At 35.9% G+C, this 13,302-nt stretch overlaps 1 protein-coding gene across 1 annotated transcript; it reads right to left on the bottom strand.

Annotated features, from left to right (window-relative positions):
- Window positions 1-2,682: 2,682 nt before the first annotated feature.
- On the bottom strand, window positions 2,683-10,011 carry LOC139848769 (uncharacterized). Its single transcript, XM_071838469.1, has 3 exons — window positions 9,406-10,011; window positions 3,027-3,657; window positions 2,683-2,861 (listed from the first exon to the last, which is right to left on the bottom strand). Exons 1-3 carry the CDS (start codon window positions 10,009-10,011, stop codon window positions 2,683-2,685), a joined length of 1,416 nt encoding a protein of 471 aa, XP_071694570.1.
- Window positions 10,012-13,302: the final 3,291 nt, after the last annotated feature.

The raw sequence follows: 13,302 nt of genomic DNA, 5'->3' as shown, positions 1-13,302 counted from the left end.
ATGACCGGTTTGTCGATTTTAAAACTTTAGTCGCAGTTAAAACCAAATGTAAAATATTAAAAATAAATACAAGACTTAAATTAAAGCATAAAGTAAATAACGATAATGAAATTGCGAATAATAAAAGTGCGATAAAATAAACTTGCGATAATTAAAAAGTACGATAATTAAAAGTGCAATTAAATACAATAACAATAAAAATGCGATAATTAGAAGTGCAATTAAATATAAAATAAAGGAAATTAAATATGAAATAAAAGAATTATGCTTATTTAAACTTCCGTAATCATGATGTTTGACGTGTTGATTTTAGTTTTATGCCCATGGATTAATTGTCCTTTGTCCTGGATTATTTAATATGTCCGTCTGGTTTTTGTCCATAACAGTCCATCAGTCATAAATATAAAGTGCGAGTGTCCTCGTCAAATTATCCTTATACCCGAAGTTAAATATTCCAACTAATTGGGGACTTAAACTGTAACAAGATTTTAATACTTTGTTTAATAATTACACCAGGATGTCGACTGAGTGTAACCCAAGGTTTTAATATTTTGTTATCAATTATACCAAGTGTCCTTGTACATAATTTCACCCCTGTTTTAATTATTCTAGTGGCTATTAATCCATTCCCGTGTCCGGTTAAATGAACGATTATTCGTACATATAAATACCCCGCCCATCGTGTCCGATTGAGTGTATATGGTAATTTATAGGGACGCCCAATTGTAAATCTTTATATTAACATTAACAAACTATCATTTAGTTAAACAAATATAAAGCCCATTAATAGCCCATAGTCTAATTTCCACAAGTGTCGTTCTTTTGTCCAAACCCCAATTATGGTACAAAGCCCAATTACCCAATTTTAGTAATTAGCCCAACATCATGATTACTTCGTTTTAAATAAGCATAATAATAACTTAGCTACGAGACATTAATGTAAAAAGGTTGAACATAACTTACAATGATTAAAAATAGCGTAGCGTTACACGGACAGAATTTCGACTTACACCCTTACAATATTCGCTAACATACCCTTATTATTAGAATTATAATTAAAATTAAAATATAAATTATAAATATATCGTATGAATGAGAGAAGAGAAAGATGGATTAGGGATACATAAAATGATCGAATGCAATGCCTTTTATAGGCGAATTATGAATTGAAATTTTCATTTATGACCCCTGAACTATGCTCAATTAACAACTTTTTATTATTTAATATTATTCTTATTATGAATTATTTAAATATTATATTTTATTCTTGTGCATAGTTGACTCGTAATTTTTATACCGTTGCGTCGAGCGTTGAGAGTTGACTCATGTCCCGGTTCCGGATTTTCGAACGTCCTTTCGTACAATTTTATATCGTGTACTTTGCGTTTTGTAACTTGTACTCTTGTCATTTTTAGACGTTCTTCATCAATAATTTGAACCTTTTTAATTGTATCTTGTACTTTTTAGCTTTTTGGACCTTTTTGTCTTCAAATCGTCGTTTTTGCCTTTTGTCTTCGCACTTATTTAAAATAAACGAATATTACTTGAAAATGGAACAATTGCAACTAAAATCTTGTCTTTCTTGGGGGATAATGCTATGAAATATATGTTCCTTTTTAGCCTTATCAGGTAAAATAATCGATAGCCGGATAAATCACTGAATCGTGGTATCACTTTCCGAAAGTAATTATTCGACCCTTATAGCCTGGGTTACACGAATATCACTTTGGGATAAGACAGAGATTAAATTCTTGTTTTGGCAGAAACAAGAATTCCTTTTGCAGAAGAATATTTTGGTGTTCGTAACTTGTGTATCTACTCATGCATATTGGTTAATATATTTATATACACCCTTATCATGAAAGAGTCTTTTATTAAAATCAATTGGCCGATTGATTAATAAAAGTATCTTCTATAATATTCAAAAGTGGTTACAGGAAGAATATTTCTATAAACAAATATTATCACTTCCATCATTAAAGTAAAAGTTGTTACTTTTACAATAAACAAATATTATATTTTACAACTATCAAAGCATGAGTGATCACTTTATAATAAACAAGTATTATTCCTTCAACCACTAAAGCAAAAGTGGGTGCAAGAATAATTCTTCCGTAATCACTCAAAATTGTGTTAAGTGTTTTCTTACTGCTGTCTCTTAAGAACCAGCACTGCAAAAGGACCAGCAGCGCAAAAATCAGCAAACAGGACCAGCAGCGCAAAAGTCAGCATACAGGACCAGCAGCGCAAAAGTCAGCATACAGGACCAGCAGCGCAGAGGAACCAGCAAACAGGACCAGCTGCGCAGAACAACCAGCACAGGGACTAGCTGCGCAGAACAACCAGCACAGGGACCAGCTGCGCAGAACAACCAGCACAGGGACCAGCTGCGCAGAACAACCAGCACAGGGACCAGCAATGCAGAACAACCAGCACAAGGACCAGCAATGTAGAACAACCAGTACAAGGACCAGCAATGCAGAACAACCAGCACAAAACACTTAGCCAAATTTCAGCTTACTAAGAAAACTTAGTACTGAAAACACTTAGTCAAATTTCAGGTAGACCAAGTCATGATAGTAAATAATGGAAAATCACTTTTGGGTCCAGGTAATCTATCACTTAATGGGTGTACACTCCGTACCTCCAAACCCATTTACAAGTGTAGATTAAAACCCAAAATTACACTAAATTTACAACATCCACTAGCTCCATCCATAACCCTCCATTGGATTTGGACCCCTCAAGTAAGTAGAGGATCCAGTAAGCGTTGGAATCCAGATCAAACATTTGAGAGATTTTCGTCTTCAGATCAGCAAATTTTAATGAGGCTGAGACATCCATGGTGGCACGTATGTGACCTATATATTCATTGTCATAAAAGCATCATCATCATCATCATCATCATCATCATCATCATCATCATCATCGGTTTTATATTAATGTACACACACACATACACACACACACACACACACACACACAAAATTGGGATGGAAACAAAAAGCAAGGATTCTGATGATTACCTCCTATATCATCATTAGTATAAGCCGCCTCATCAGTTCCCTTCATGCAATCATCATCTTCTTCTTGTTGTTTTATGAATGCTATTAAGTCGAAATTTACATTAAGATTGTCACCATCTAGAACCTGCAAGTGAGGACCAAGTTGTGCACCATTAGGAAGCTTAAAATTTGGCAAACATTTCTCTAGCGTTATTAAGAGTGACTCCAAGAAGACAGAAAGGTCTTTGTTGTTGTTGTCATGTAATGTGAAGAAGAACTCAAACGCGTATAAAATATCAGCAGTGTAAACATTCCTCAAGCATATGGCGAGACAGCAGGTAGATTCGGATGCTGAGGTGGCGGCAGGGGGTAATGAATGTAGCAGCTCCCCTTTAATAATATTATTAATATTTCTGGAGAAGTATGGTAGACGAGTTAAAAGTGTCTTCGCAGCTAGCTCCCCTGCCCCGTCTTGTATTTTAACACAAGCATCATAATAATCTTTATAGGCAGCAGCACAATTAACGACAAATTTGACCACACCCTTTTCATTATTATAGTAAGAGTACATCCAAACTTGACAAAGAGTTAGGCCATGAGACACAGTCAGGAACGATATTGCTTCTTTAATTTCAACTGCTGCCCAATTCATCTGTTATTAAAACAAAGCGCATATAAATATTATATACTACCCCGTATAGATTATATAGTATATATATATAACATACGCGTACGCATCATTTTTCAAATAAAAGTTATATAGTTTTTCGTATTTTATCGTCATCCACACAACCTAACACTTTCTTCCCGTCAAGTTTACCCACCCTAATTTAGTACGTAATATATGTATTAAGTCCCCCAAACACCCCAGTCCAATATGAAAATTAGATGGTAAATGTAGTGTTAGGAAGAGGGGATCGCCTGGACGTTGGGAGATATAAATTTGAGAGAAAAACAACTCTATTACTCACAAGAATAGATTTACAGAGTATTACAAAACTCTTAAAAAAAACTCTCAAGCTCACACACACTCTCTTGGTTGTGATTACACTTCTCTGAATGATTTGGGATGATTTACAATTGAGGTTTGCACCTCTATTTATAGTAAAAATTCTATGGCGGTGGAAGGGTGTGAACGGAGATGGTGGGCGGCCGTCATCGTGTTCATCTTTGCTTCTTCTACATGGTGTTCAAAGAAGGCTACTTTGAACATCTAGAAGGTGAGCTTCTAGATTGTAGGCTGGAAACTTTCAATTCTCCCCCTCCAGCCGAATCCACGAACATTCCAGTTATGTCTCTGCATAACTCTAACTTCTCTCGAGTCACCACCTTTGTTAACATATCCGCAGGATTCTCCTTTGTATGGATCTTCACTAGTTTCAACAGCTGTCGATTAATTACCTCGCGTATCCAATGATAGCGAATATCAATATGTTTTGTACGGAAATGGTACATGGAGTTCTTGCTCAAATCTAGAGCACTCTGACTGTCACAATGTACCTTGTACTCCTTTTGCTTGATTCCAAATTCTTAGAGATAACGCTTTAACCACAACATTTCTTTTCCAGCTTCTGCGGCAGCAATATACTCTGCTTCAGTTGTGGATAATGCAACACACCTCTGTAGTCTTGACTGCCATGAAACAGCTCCCCCTGCAAAAGTGTAAATGAATCCTGAAGTAGATTTCCTACTATCAGGATCTCCGGCCATATCCGCATCTGTATAGCCTTCCAAGATTGGATCAGCTCCCCCGTAACAAAGACATAGATTCTTTGTACCTTTAAGATATCTGAGAATCCATTTTACTGCATCCCAATGCTCTTTCCCAGGGTTCGAGAGAAAACGACTCACCGTTCCCACTGCATGAGCAATATCGGGCCTTGTACACACCATCGCATACATCAAACTTCCAACTGCTGAGGAATATGGTACTGACGACATCTCCCCGATCTCTTCCTTGGATGAGGGACAAGAACTCTTGCTTAACTTGAAATGGTTAGCTAATGGAATGCTAACAGGTTTGGCATTGTTCATATTGAAACGTGAAAGCACTCGTTCAATATACTTCTCCTGAGATAGCCATAACCTTTTATTCTTCCTATCTCGGGTTATCTGCATTCCCAAAATCTGTTGAGCCTGTCCTAAGTCTTTCATGTCAAAAGACTTAGAGAGTTCCTTCTTCAGCTGGTTGATCTTCGTTACGTCTTTCCCTACGATCAAAATATCGTCTACATAAAGTAGAAGAGCAACGAAATCTCCTTCAGAAAACTTCTGAATGTAGACACACTCATCTGCTGCAGTTTTCTTGTACCCGTGACTCACCATGCACGAGTCAAACTTCTTGTACCACTGCCTAGGTGCCTGCTTCAAACCATACAAACTTTTCTTTAGCTTGCATACGAGATTATCTCCTGAAACCTCAAAACCTTCTGGCTGCTCCATGTAAATTTCTTCATGTAAATCTCCATGAAGAAAAGCTGTCTTTACATCCATCTGTTCAAGCTCCAAGTTCATACTTGCGACCAATCCAAGTATGACTCTAATTGAAGTCATCTTGACTACTGGTGAAAATATCTCGTCAAAATCAATCCCTTTCTTCTGTTGGAATCCTTTGACTACAAGTCGTGCTTTGTATTTCACCACTTTTTCACTACCATCCTTTTTCAGCTTGAACACCCATTTATTTTTCAGTGCCTTCTTCCCGTGTGGAAGTTCAACAATCTCATAAGTTTGATTTTTCTGCAGAGAATCCATCTCATCCTGCATTGCGAGCAACCATTTTTCTTTATCCTTATGAGTTACTGCTTCATGAAAACTCTCCGGTTCTCCATCTTCAGTAAGTAGAAGGTACTCGGATTCTGGATATCTACTCTATGGAATCCGACCTCGTTCAGATCTACGAACTTCTGGAACATTCTGAGGAGATCCACCATCATCTTGACCTTGTGATGGTGCTGGAACGTCTGGCAGATGGGGTTGTGGCTCCCCCTGCTCAGCACCGTCATTTTCCTCATTATCTTCTACTTCTGGCATTTCTTCTTGTACTGAAAATTCATTTCTCATGAATGATTTCGTTGTTGCCTCTGGCACCTGAGCAGCAACATTTGACTTCTGAGATATTGTGGGCTTTTCAATATCTTCTATTGTCTGGCTTTCATGGAACACTACGTCCCTACTTCTGATCACCTTTTTCTCCTTTGGAACCCATAATCTGTATCCAAATTCTTCATCTCCATAGCCTATGAATATGCATGGAGTGGTCCTTGCATCCAGCTTCTGCCTGAGCTCCTTGGATACATGTGCGTACGCCAAACATCCAAATACTCTTAAGTGAGAGTATGATGGATCCTTTCCAGACCAAAGTTTCTCCGGAACTTCAAAATTTAGTGGTACTGATGGAGATCGGTTGATCAAATAACAAGCGGCTCTGACTGCTTCTCCCCAGAATGGCTTTGGCAGCTTAGCCATACTGAGCATGCTCCGAACACGTTCCATGATTGTTCGGTTCATTCTTTCTGCTATACCATTATGTTGAGGGGTACGTGGGACCGTCTTCTCATGTCGGATGCCATATGATCTGCAATAGGCATCGAACTGCCTGGAAGAGTATTCACCGCCGTTGTCGGATCGAAGACACTTTAACTTCTTTCCTGTCTCACGTTCTACCATGACATGGAACTGTTTGAAGTAATCGAACACCTGGTCCTTCGTCCGCAAGAAATATACCCACACCTTTCGAGAAGCATCATCGATAAACGTTAGAAAGTATCGGTTGCCACCAATTGATTCAACCTCTAAGGGACCGCAAACATCAGAGTGTACCAGACTGAGTAACTCTGATCTTCTCGTTGAAGAGGAATTAAACGAGACTCTATGTTGCTTACCAAACAGACAATGATTGCAAGGATCTAGTGCAGCGTCCTTGTCTACATTGATAAGCTCCTTCTTTATTAGGGTAGACAACCCTTTCTCACTCATGTGACCGAGTCTCTGGTGCCATAAATTTTGTGAAGCCTCCTTTTCTGCAACATTAATGCTGTCTGTGCAGATCTTCACATGAGTCTTGTACAGTGTGCCACAAATGTGTCCTCGAGCGACTATTATAGCGCCTCTTGACAATTTCCATGTGCCTCTACTGAAATGACTATCATAGCCCTGTTTATCGAGAGCTACTCCGGAAAGTAGATTCAGCCGAAGATCTGGCACATGGCGGACATCCTTCAGAGTGATTGTGCTCCCGGAACTTGTCTTTATCTTGACATCACCAATTCCGACAATCTCAGCGGAACTGGAATTTCCCATCTTCACAGCTCCAAAGTCACCAGCTTTGTATGTTGTGAAGTATTCTTTGTATGGAGTCACGTGGTAGGAAGCTGCAGTATTTACCACCCATTCCGCTTCTTCTCGTGAGACGTGAAGGCATGTCTCATCATGGGTTGAACAATAAGCTACATCACCTGTGATAGCAACTAATGTTTCTCCACCCTTATTCTTCGGCTGTGAACTGCTTTGACCTTGTTCCTCTTTTAATCTATAGCAGTTCTTCTTCATATGTCCCTCTAATCCACAATGATGGCATTTATATGTTGGTTTTCTGCCATCAGCTGACCTGCCCCTGCTCTTGCTTCTGCCTCTCCATTTATTTTTGCTACTCATTCGCTGTCTCCCCCGATTCTCTGTGATAAAGGCATGGGTCTGATCTGTGCCCATGTCTTTTCTCCTTGCCTCTTCACTGAATAGGGCATCCTTGACCATTGACATGGTAAGTTTGCCATTCGGGGCTGAGTTGCTGAGTGTTACTACCAGCGTTTCCCAACTATCGGGAAGGGAACTAAGTAGCAGTAGCGCCTGAACTTCATCGCCAAGCGGCATCTCTACAGACGATAACTGGTTGACCAAGCTCTGGAACTCACTGGTATGCTCGGCAACTGAAGTTCCACTTTTGAGCTTCATGTTGACTAAACGCCTCATCAGCAGGGCTTTATTCCGAGCAGTCTTGGCCTGGTACATGTCCTCCAACTTTTTCCAGAGGACATATGCGTCTGTCTCTTGTGCAACATGGTGGAAGACACTATGATCAATCCATTGACGGATCTGACCAATAGTTTTTCGGTTTGATTTCTTCCACTCTTTCTCTTTGGCAGAATCAGGGTTTATACCCTTCAATTCAATAGGATCGAACAAATCCTTACAGCTGAGGAGATCTTTCATCCGAGGTTTCCACAGCGTGTAGTTTGTTGCTGTGAGCATAATCATAGCTCCGGAAGATGATGTTGACTATTCTGTGGACATTATCACCTTAAAAATAATTTTTCAACACAAACGGGGTTGAATTGCAGAAAACAGAGATCACCGTTACGTCCGGAACGGTTGAAAATGGTGGAATAGACACTTCGCGGCTTAAATTCCACTTAAGGGGCAAAATTATAATTTTTATAAACTTCAGGGACCAAAAATGAAATTCTGAAAATTTCAGGGGCCAAATTGTAAAATTTCATAATTGCTACAGTACCGATACAGTACTGCTACAGTACTGCTACAGTGCCGCCAGCTGCTACAGTGAATTACTACAGTGATCGTCTTCTCCGGTGTGAATTCCGGCACCGGTCGTCTTCTCCGGCGAGATTCCGGCGAGTTGACCAAACTTTGACCGCGTTTTCTGGGCTCGTTATAACTCCGTTTAAGTCACCGTTTTTTGCGTTGGACTCGGTTCGATGAGACGAATCCAATGGTACACTCAAAACTGGATTTTGAGAAAACTTCAGAAAACCCAAAACTCGACCAACGTCTCTAACCAAGCTCTGATACCACTTGTTAGGAAGAGGGGATCGCCTGGACGTTGGAAGATATAAATTTGAGAGAAAAACAACTCTATTACTCACAAGAATAGATTTACAGAGTATTACAAAACTCTTAAAAAAAACTCTCAAGCTCACACACACTCTCTAGGTTGTGATTACACTTCTCTGAATGATTTGGGATGATTTACAATTGAGGTTTGCACCTCTATTTATAGTAAAAATTCTATGGCGGTGGAAGGGTGTGAACGGAGATGGTGGGCGGCCGTCATCATGTTCATCTTTGCTTCTTCTACATGGTGTTCAAAGAAGGCTACTTTGAACATCTAGAAGGTGAGCTTCTAGATTGTAGGCTGGAAACTTTCACGTAGTTTTTTTTTTTTTTTTTAAATGGAATTGAAGAATGAAAAAAGGTTTATAATCACACTAGCTAGTAGTATATGATAATGATATATGCTCTTGTTTTGACTGCATACATGACACATATTATCCTATCCAATTACTAGTACTAGTAACATATAAAACCTGTTTGTATATAAATTAACCGTCTAATCCAAATAAAAAAAATGGATGGATCTAAGAGAAGAAAAGAAAACACATACATTCATCGAAATCCTCAATAAACTGCCATTTGAATCAACTTCTTGTTTTTTCGTTGCAAAGATGTTGAAACTTGCTGTAGGATTGTCAACATCCAGAATGAGTAACTCACGACCAAGTTTTGCGCCAGAAGAAAAGTAGAAACTTGGCAAACAAGTCTCTAGTTTTGAAAAGAGTGACTCCAAGAAGACACAAGGGTTGTTGTTGTCATATAATGATGATGAGAAGATGAACTCAAAGGCATAATCAACATCTCCAGTGTAAATATTCCTCAAGCATATGACAACACAACAGCTAGATTCTGATGCTGAGGTGGCAGGGATCAATGCCTGTAGCTCCCCTTTAATGAAATTTCTGGAGAAGTATGCTTGGAAAGTTTCAAGTGCCTTCACAGCGAGTCCACCCGACCCGTCTTGTATTTTGACACAAGCATTATAATAAGCCTTAAAAGCAGGTTTATAATAACCCCAGAATTTGACCACCACCTCCTCCCCATTTTTAACAAAGTGGGGGATCCAAACTTGACAAAGAGTTAGGCCATGAGATTTTTTAAGGATTGACAATGCCTCTTTAACTTCAACTCCTCTCTGTTTGATGAGGTCAAACATTACCTGTTTTTAAAAACAATAACTATATTACCGTAGCTAATATATTGGTAACGCCCCTTTAACTTCAACTCCTCTGTTTCTGATGGAGTCCAACATACTCTGTTTTTTTTTTTTTTTTTTTTTTAAGTAATATATTACTGTAGCTAATATAAAAAGGTTTGCAAAGCCACCAAGCAGTATATATTTGTATTATATTTTTGAGTTTATTTTTATTTTATTCAATATTGAAATGGAAGTTAATGTTTTTCATGTTTCAGCGTCACCCACAACCTAGTATTTGTTATAAAATATCTAGATTGTGTTATAAAATATCTAGATTGGATGTTAATTTTATTATTATTATATTTCTTGCATAGTAATATTTTATACTATAAATAGACATGTATGGTAACCATTTAAGGTGTACCATTTCTCTTGAAATATCAATATCAATATTTCTTCTCTCTTCTCTCTTTTTCTCTCTTTGTTCTTATAACCATTAAAGGTAGTTATAAGCCTACTGAATTATAACACGTTATCAGCACGAAGAGCTTAGTGTAATCAAAGGATATCTCAAACGATCACGAGTCACTGATCAAGGTATGAAATTATTAATAATTTTCAGACTCGAATATATCAAACTTTGGACTACTAACATTTTGAACTACTAATTTTTATTAAGTTCTTAGTGCATTTGTATTGTTCTTATTATATGGTTGGCTCTGCCACCTAAATTATATATGATCGACACTGTCGCCTAACTATCATTTATGTTTACTAACTTTTATTAACTTCACTAACATTTATATTTATGTTATTTAAGTTATATATGGTCGGTTATACCGCCTGAATTATATTTTCTGTAATCTAACTCTTATTAACTTCACTAACATTTATATTTATGTTATTTAAGTTATATATGGCCGGTTATACCGCCTAAATTATATTTTCTGTAATCTAACTCTTATTAACTTCACTAACATTTATATTTATGTTAATAAGACCTCATGATTGTACGCAACACGTCATTTGACAACACGGTACTTTATGTACGCAACACGTCATTTGACAACACGGTACCATGGGTCGAGATTAATTCCGATCAATACGAATATGATGAGGTCTTTATATGTTATCTAACATTTATGATTACTTATGCAATTAATCATTATTTATTTCATGCATACTAATGTTTATTCTTAAATTTATAATCTTAAAAGTTAAAATAAAAAAAAGTAGTTTGTATTTTTATTAAAAGTAAATCTTAAAAGTTAAAATACAAAAAGTAGTTTGTATTTTTATTAAAAGTAAATCTTAAAAGTTAAAATAAGAAAAAGTAGTTTGTACTTTTATTAAAAGTAAATCTTAAAAGTTAAAATACAAAAAGTAGTTTGTATTTTTATTAAAAGTAAATCTTAAAGTTAAAATAAGAAAAAGTAGTTTGTACTTTTATTAAAAGTAAATCTTAAAAGTTAAAATACAAAAAGCAGTTTGTATTTTTATTAAAAGTAAATCTTAAAAGTTAAAATACAAAAAATAGTTTGTATTTTTATTAAAAGTAAATTTTAAAAGTTAAAATAAAAAAAAAGTAGTTTGTATTTTTATTAAAAAGTAAATCTTAAAAGTTAAAATAAAAAAAGTAGTTTGTATTTTTATTAAAAGTAAATCTTAAAAGTTAAAATACAAAAGTAGTTTGTATTTTTATTAAAAGTAAATTTTAAAAGTTAAAATAAGAAAAAAAGGAATGGTAAAATGGAGTAGCTTTTTGTCAAAAATGAAGTATTGAAAATGAAGTGGTCTCCTTCTATAATAAAAAAAAATATACTTTCATCAAATGAATTTTTTTTGTGGCCGACAATTCCAAACACGAGTAAGTGTTTAGTTTATCAAGAATACCTCTTGCTTTGGTGAAAGGTCACGATCACGATCACGATATCGGGTGTTGTGAAAGAATTAAAAAAATTTAGTCAAGTGGCCTTTTAAAAACTAGAAAGTTTTTTTAAACAAAAAGTTTTTTTATATATTTATAATTTACGGGTAACGTAAAAAAAAGGGAAGTTTTTAAAAAAAAAAAAACAAAGAAAGTGTTTAAATGAGTTTTACAGAAAGGGGGAAAGCAAAGTAAAAAAAAAAAACTTTTTTTTTCCAAACTTGTCAAATGTTTTGTTAAAAACGTGACCGTTGAAAAAAGGAGGTTGAATAATAAAACTTAAAAAACAAATTATTTTTAAAAGAGTGTGCATCAAAATGACCCGTTTAATAATGGGGAGTTAAAAAGATAGTCAAACTGTTTCAACGAACAAGGGTTCAATTGGATGTTTCTTAAAAAAAAAAAAATTTCCAAATTTCCAGTTATTTGATTTAAAAAAAAAAAATCCGCGGGTACGGGTGATGGATCCAATGAATCCGCATCCACGACCCGCGGGTGCTATCCCTAATTGTGACAAGTACAAATCAACTAAAATGACGTTGGATCATGCTAAAATCACCAACATATTTTGTGCATCGTATTAGACGAAGTATAAGCTCAAAAGTTGGATATTTGTTTGCAAGTAACAAACTCAAAAGTATATTACCATTTCTAAAGACTCTTTTTATGATTAAAGAAACTCAGTGATCCCACATATTCCCACCTATATTAGTGTATTGAAAACAGTATCGTTTGCAAGTTTGCAACAATGCATTTTCTAATACTCCGTAGTTAATTGCTTCACATCTTGAGTTTGGCTGTAAGAAGGAAACCTATATACTCACATATTTCGTACGAAAGTATTAATGTTACAATTTTTTTTTTTTTTTGTGTTATCATTCGTACGTTATACTCACAGGTTTTTTAGGCTAATCATTCGCGTGAAAAACTATAGTTAAGATTGCAATCTTTGCTAACAAGACAATTCACACTACCGTTATAAATGTCTATTTCAACCAACTTGCTACATTAAGCAGTTTTTGACAGTCACGTCCTCAATCATGACATAATTTTTATGTACATAGCTTCTACTGAAAATTAATATGCAAGGTACAACATATAACTATATGGTCAAATTCTTTTGAGCCTTCGGAGTCACAAGTATATGATGTATATATATATATTACTCAATTAACAAAATAGAAAATCGAAATTAATTCATATGAATAGTAAAACGAAATTAATTAATTTACTATTAACATAAAAAGCGCATATTATAAAAGCGCATATGATTAAAAGCGAATATGATGAAAAGCACAGCGCATATGATCAAAAGCGCATATGGTGAAAAAACACAGCGCATATGATTAAAAGCGTATATGGTGAAAAATATATATGATCAA

Source organism: Rutidosis leptorrhynchoides, chromosome 5 (assembly GCF_046630445.1).
Source record: "Rutidosis leptorrhynchoides isolate AG116_Rl617_1_P2 chromosome 5, CSIRO_AGI_Rlap_v1, whole genome shotgun sequence".
In the NCBI taxonomy this organism is placed as follows: Eukaryota; Viridiplantae; Streptophyta; class Magnoliopsida; order Asterales; family Asteraceae; genus Rutidosis; species Rutidosis leptorrhynchoides.
This window is presented reverse-complemented; position numbering and strand designations above follow the sequence as displayed.

What these genes read in the sequence shown, in the direction of transcription:
- LOC139848769 (XM_071838469.1), bottom strand. Translation starts at nt 10,011, where the DNA reads ATGTTTGACCTCATCAAACAGAGAGGAGTTGAAGTTAAAGAGGCATTG. An exon ending in TATTGAGGATTTCGATGAAT is followed by an intron (nt 3,658 to 9,405) that starts GTATGTGTTTTC and finishes TTTTAATAACAG; the next exon opens with ATGAATTGGGCAGCAGTTGA. An exon ending in TACTAATGATGATATAGGAG is followed by an intron (nt 2,862 to 3,026) that starts GTAATCATCAGA and finishes ATGAATATATAG; the next exon opens with GTCACATACGTGCCACCATG.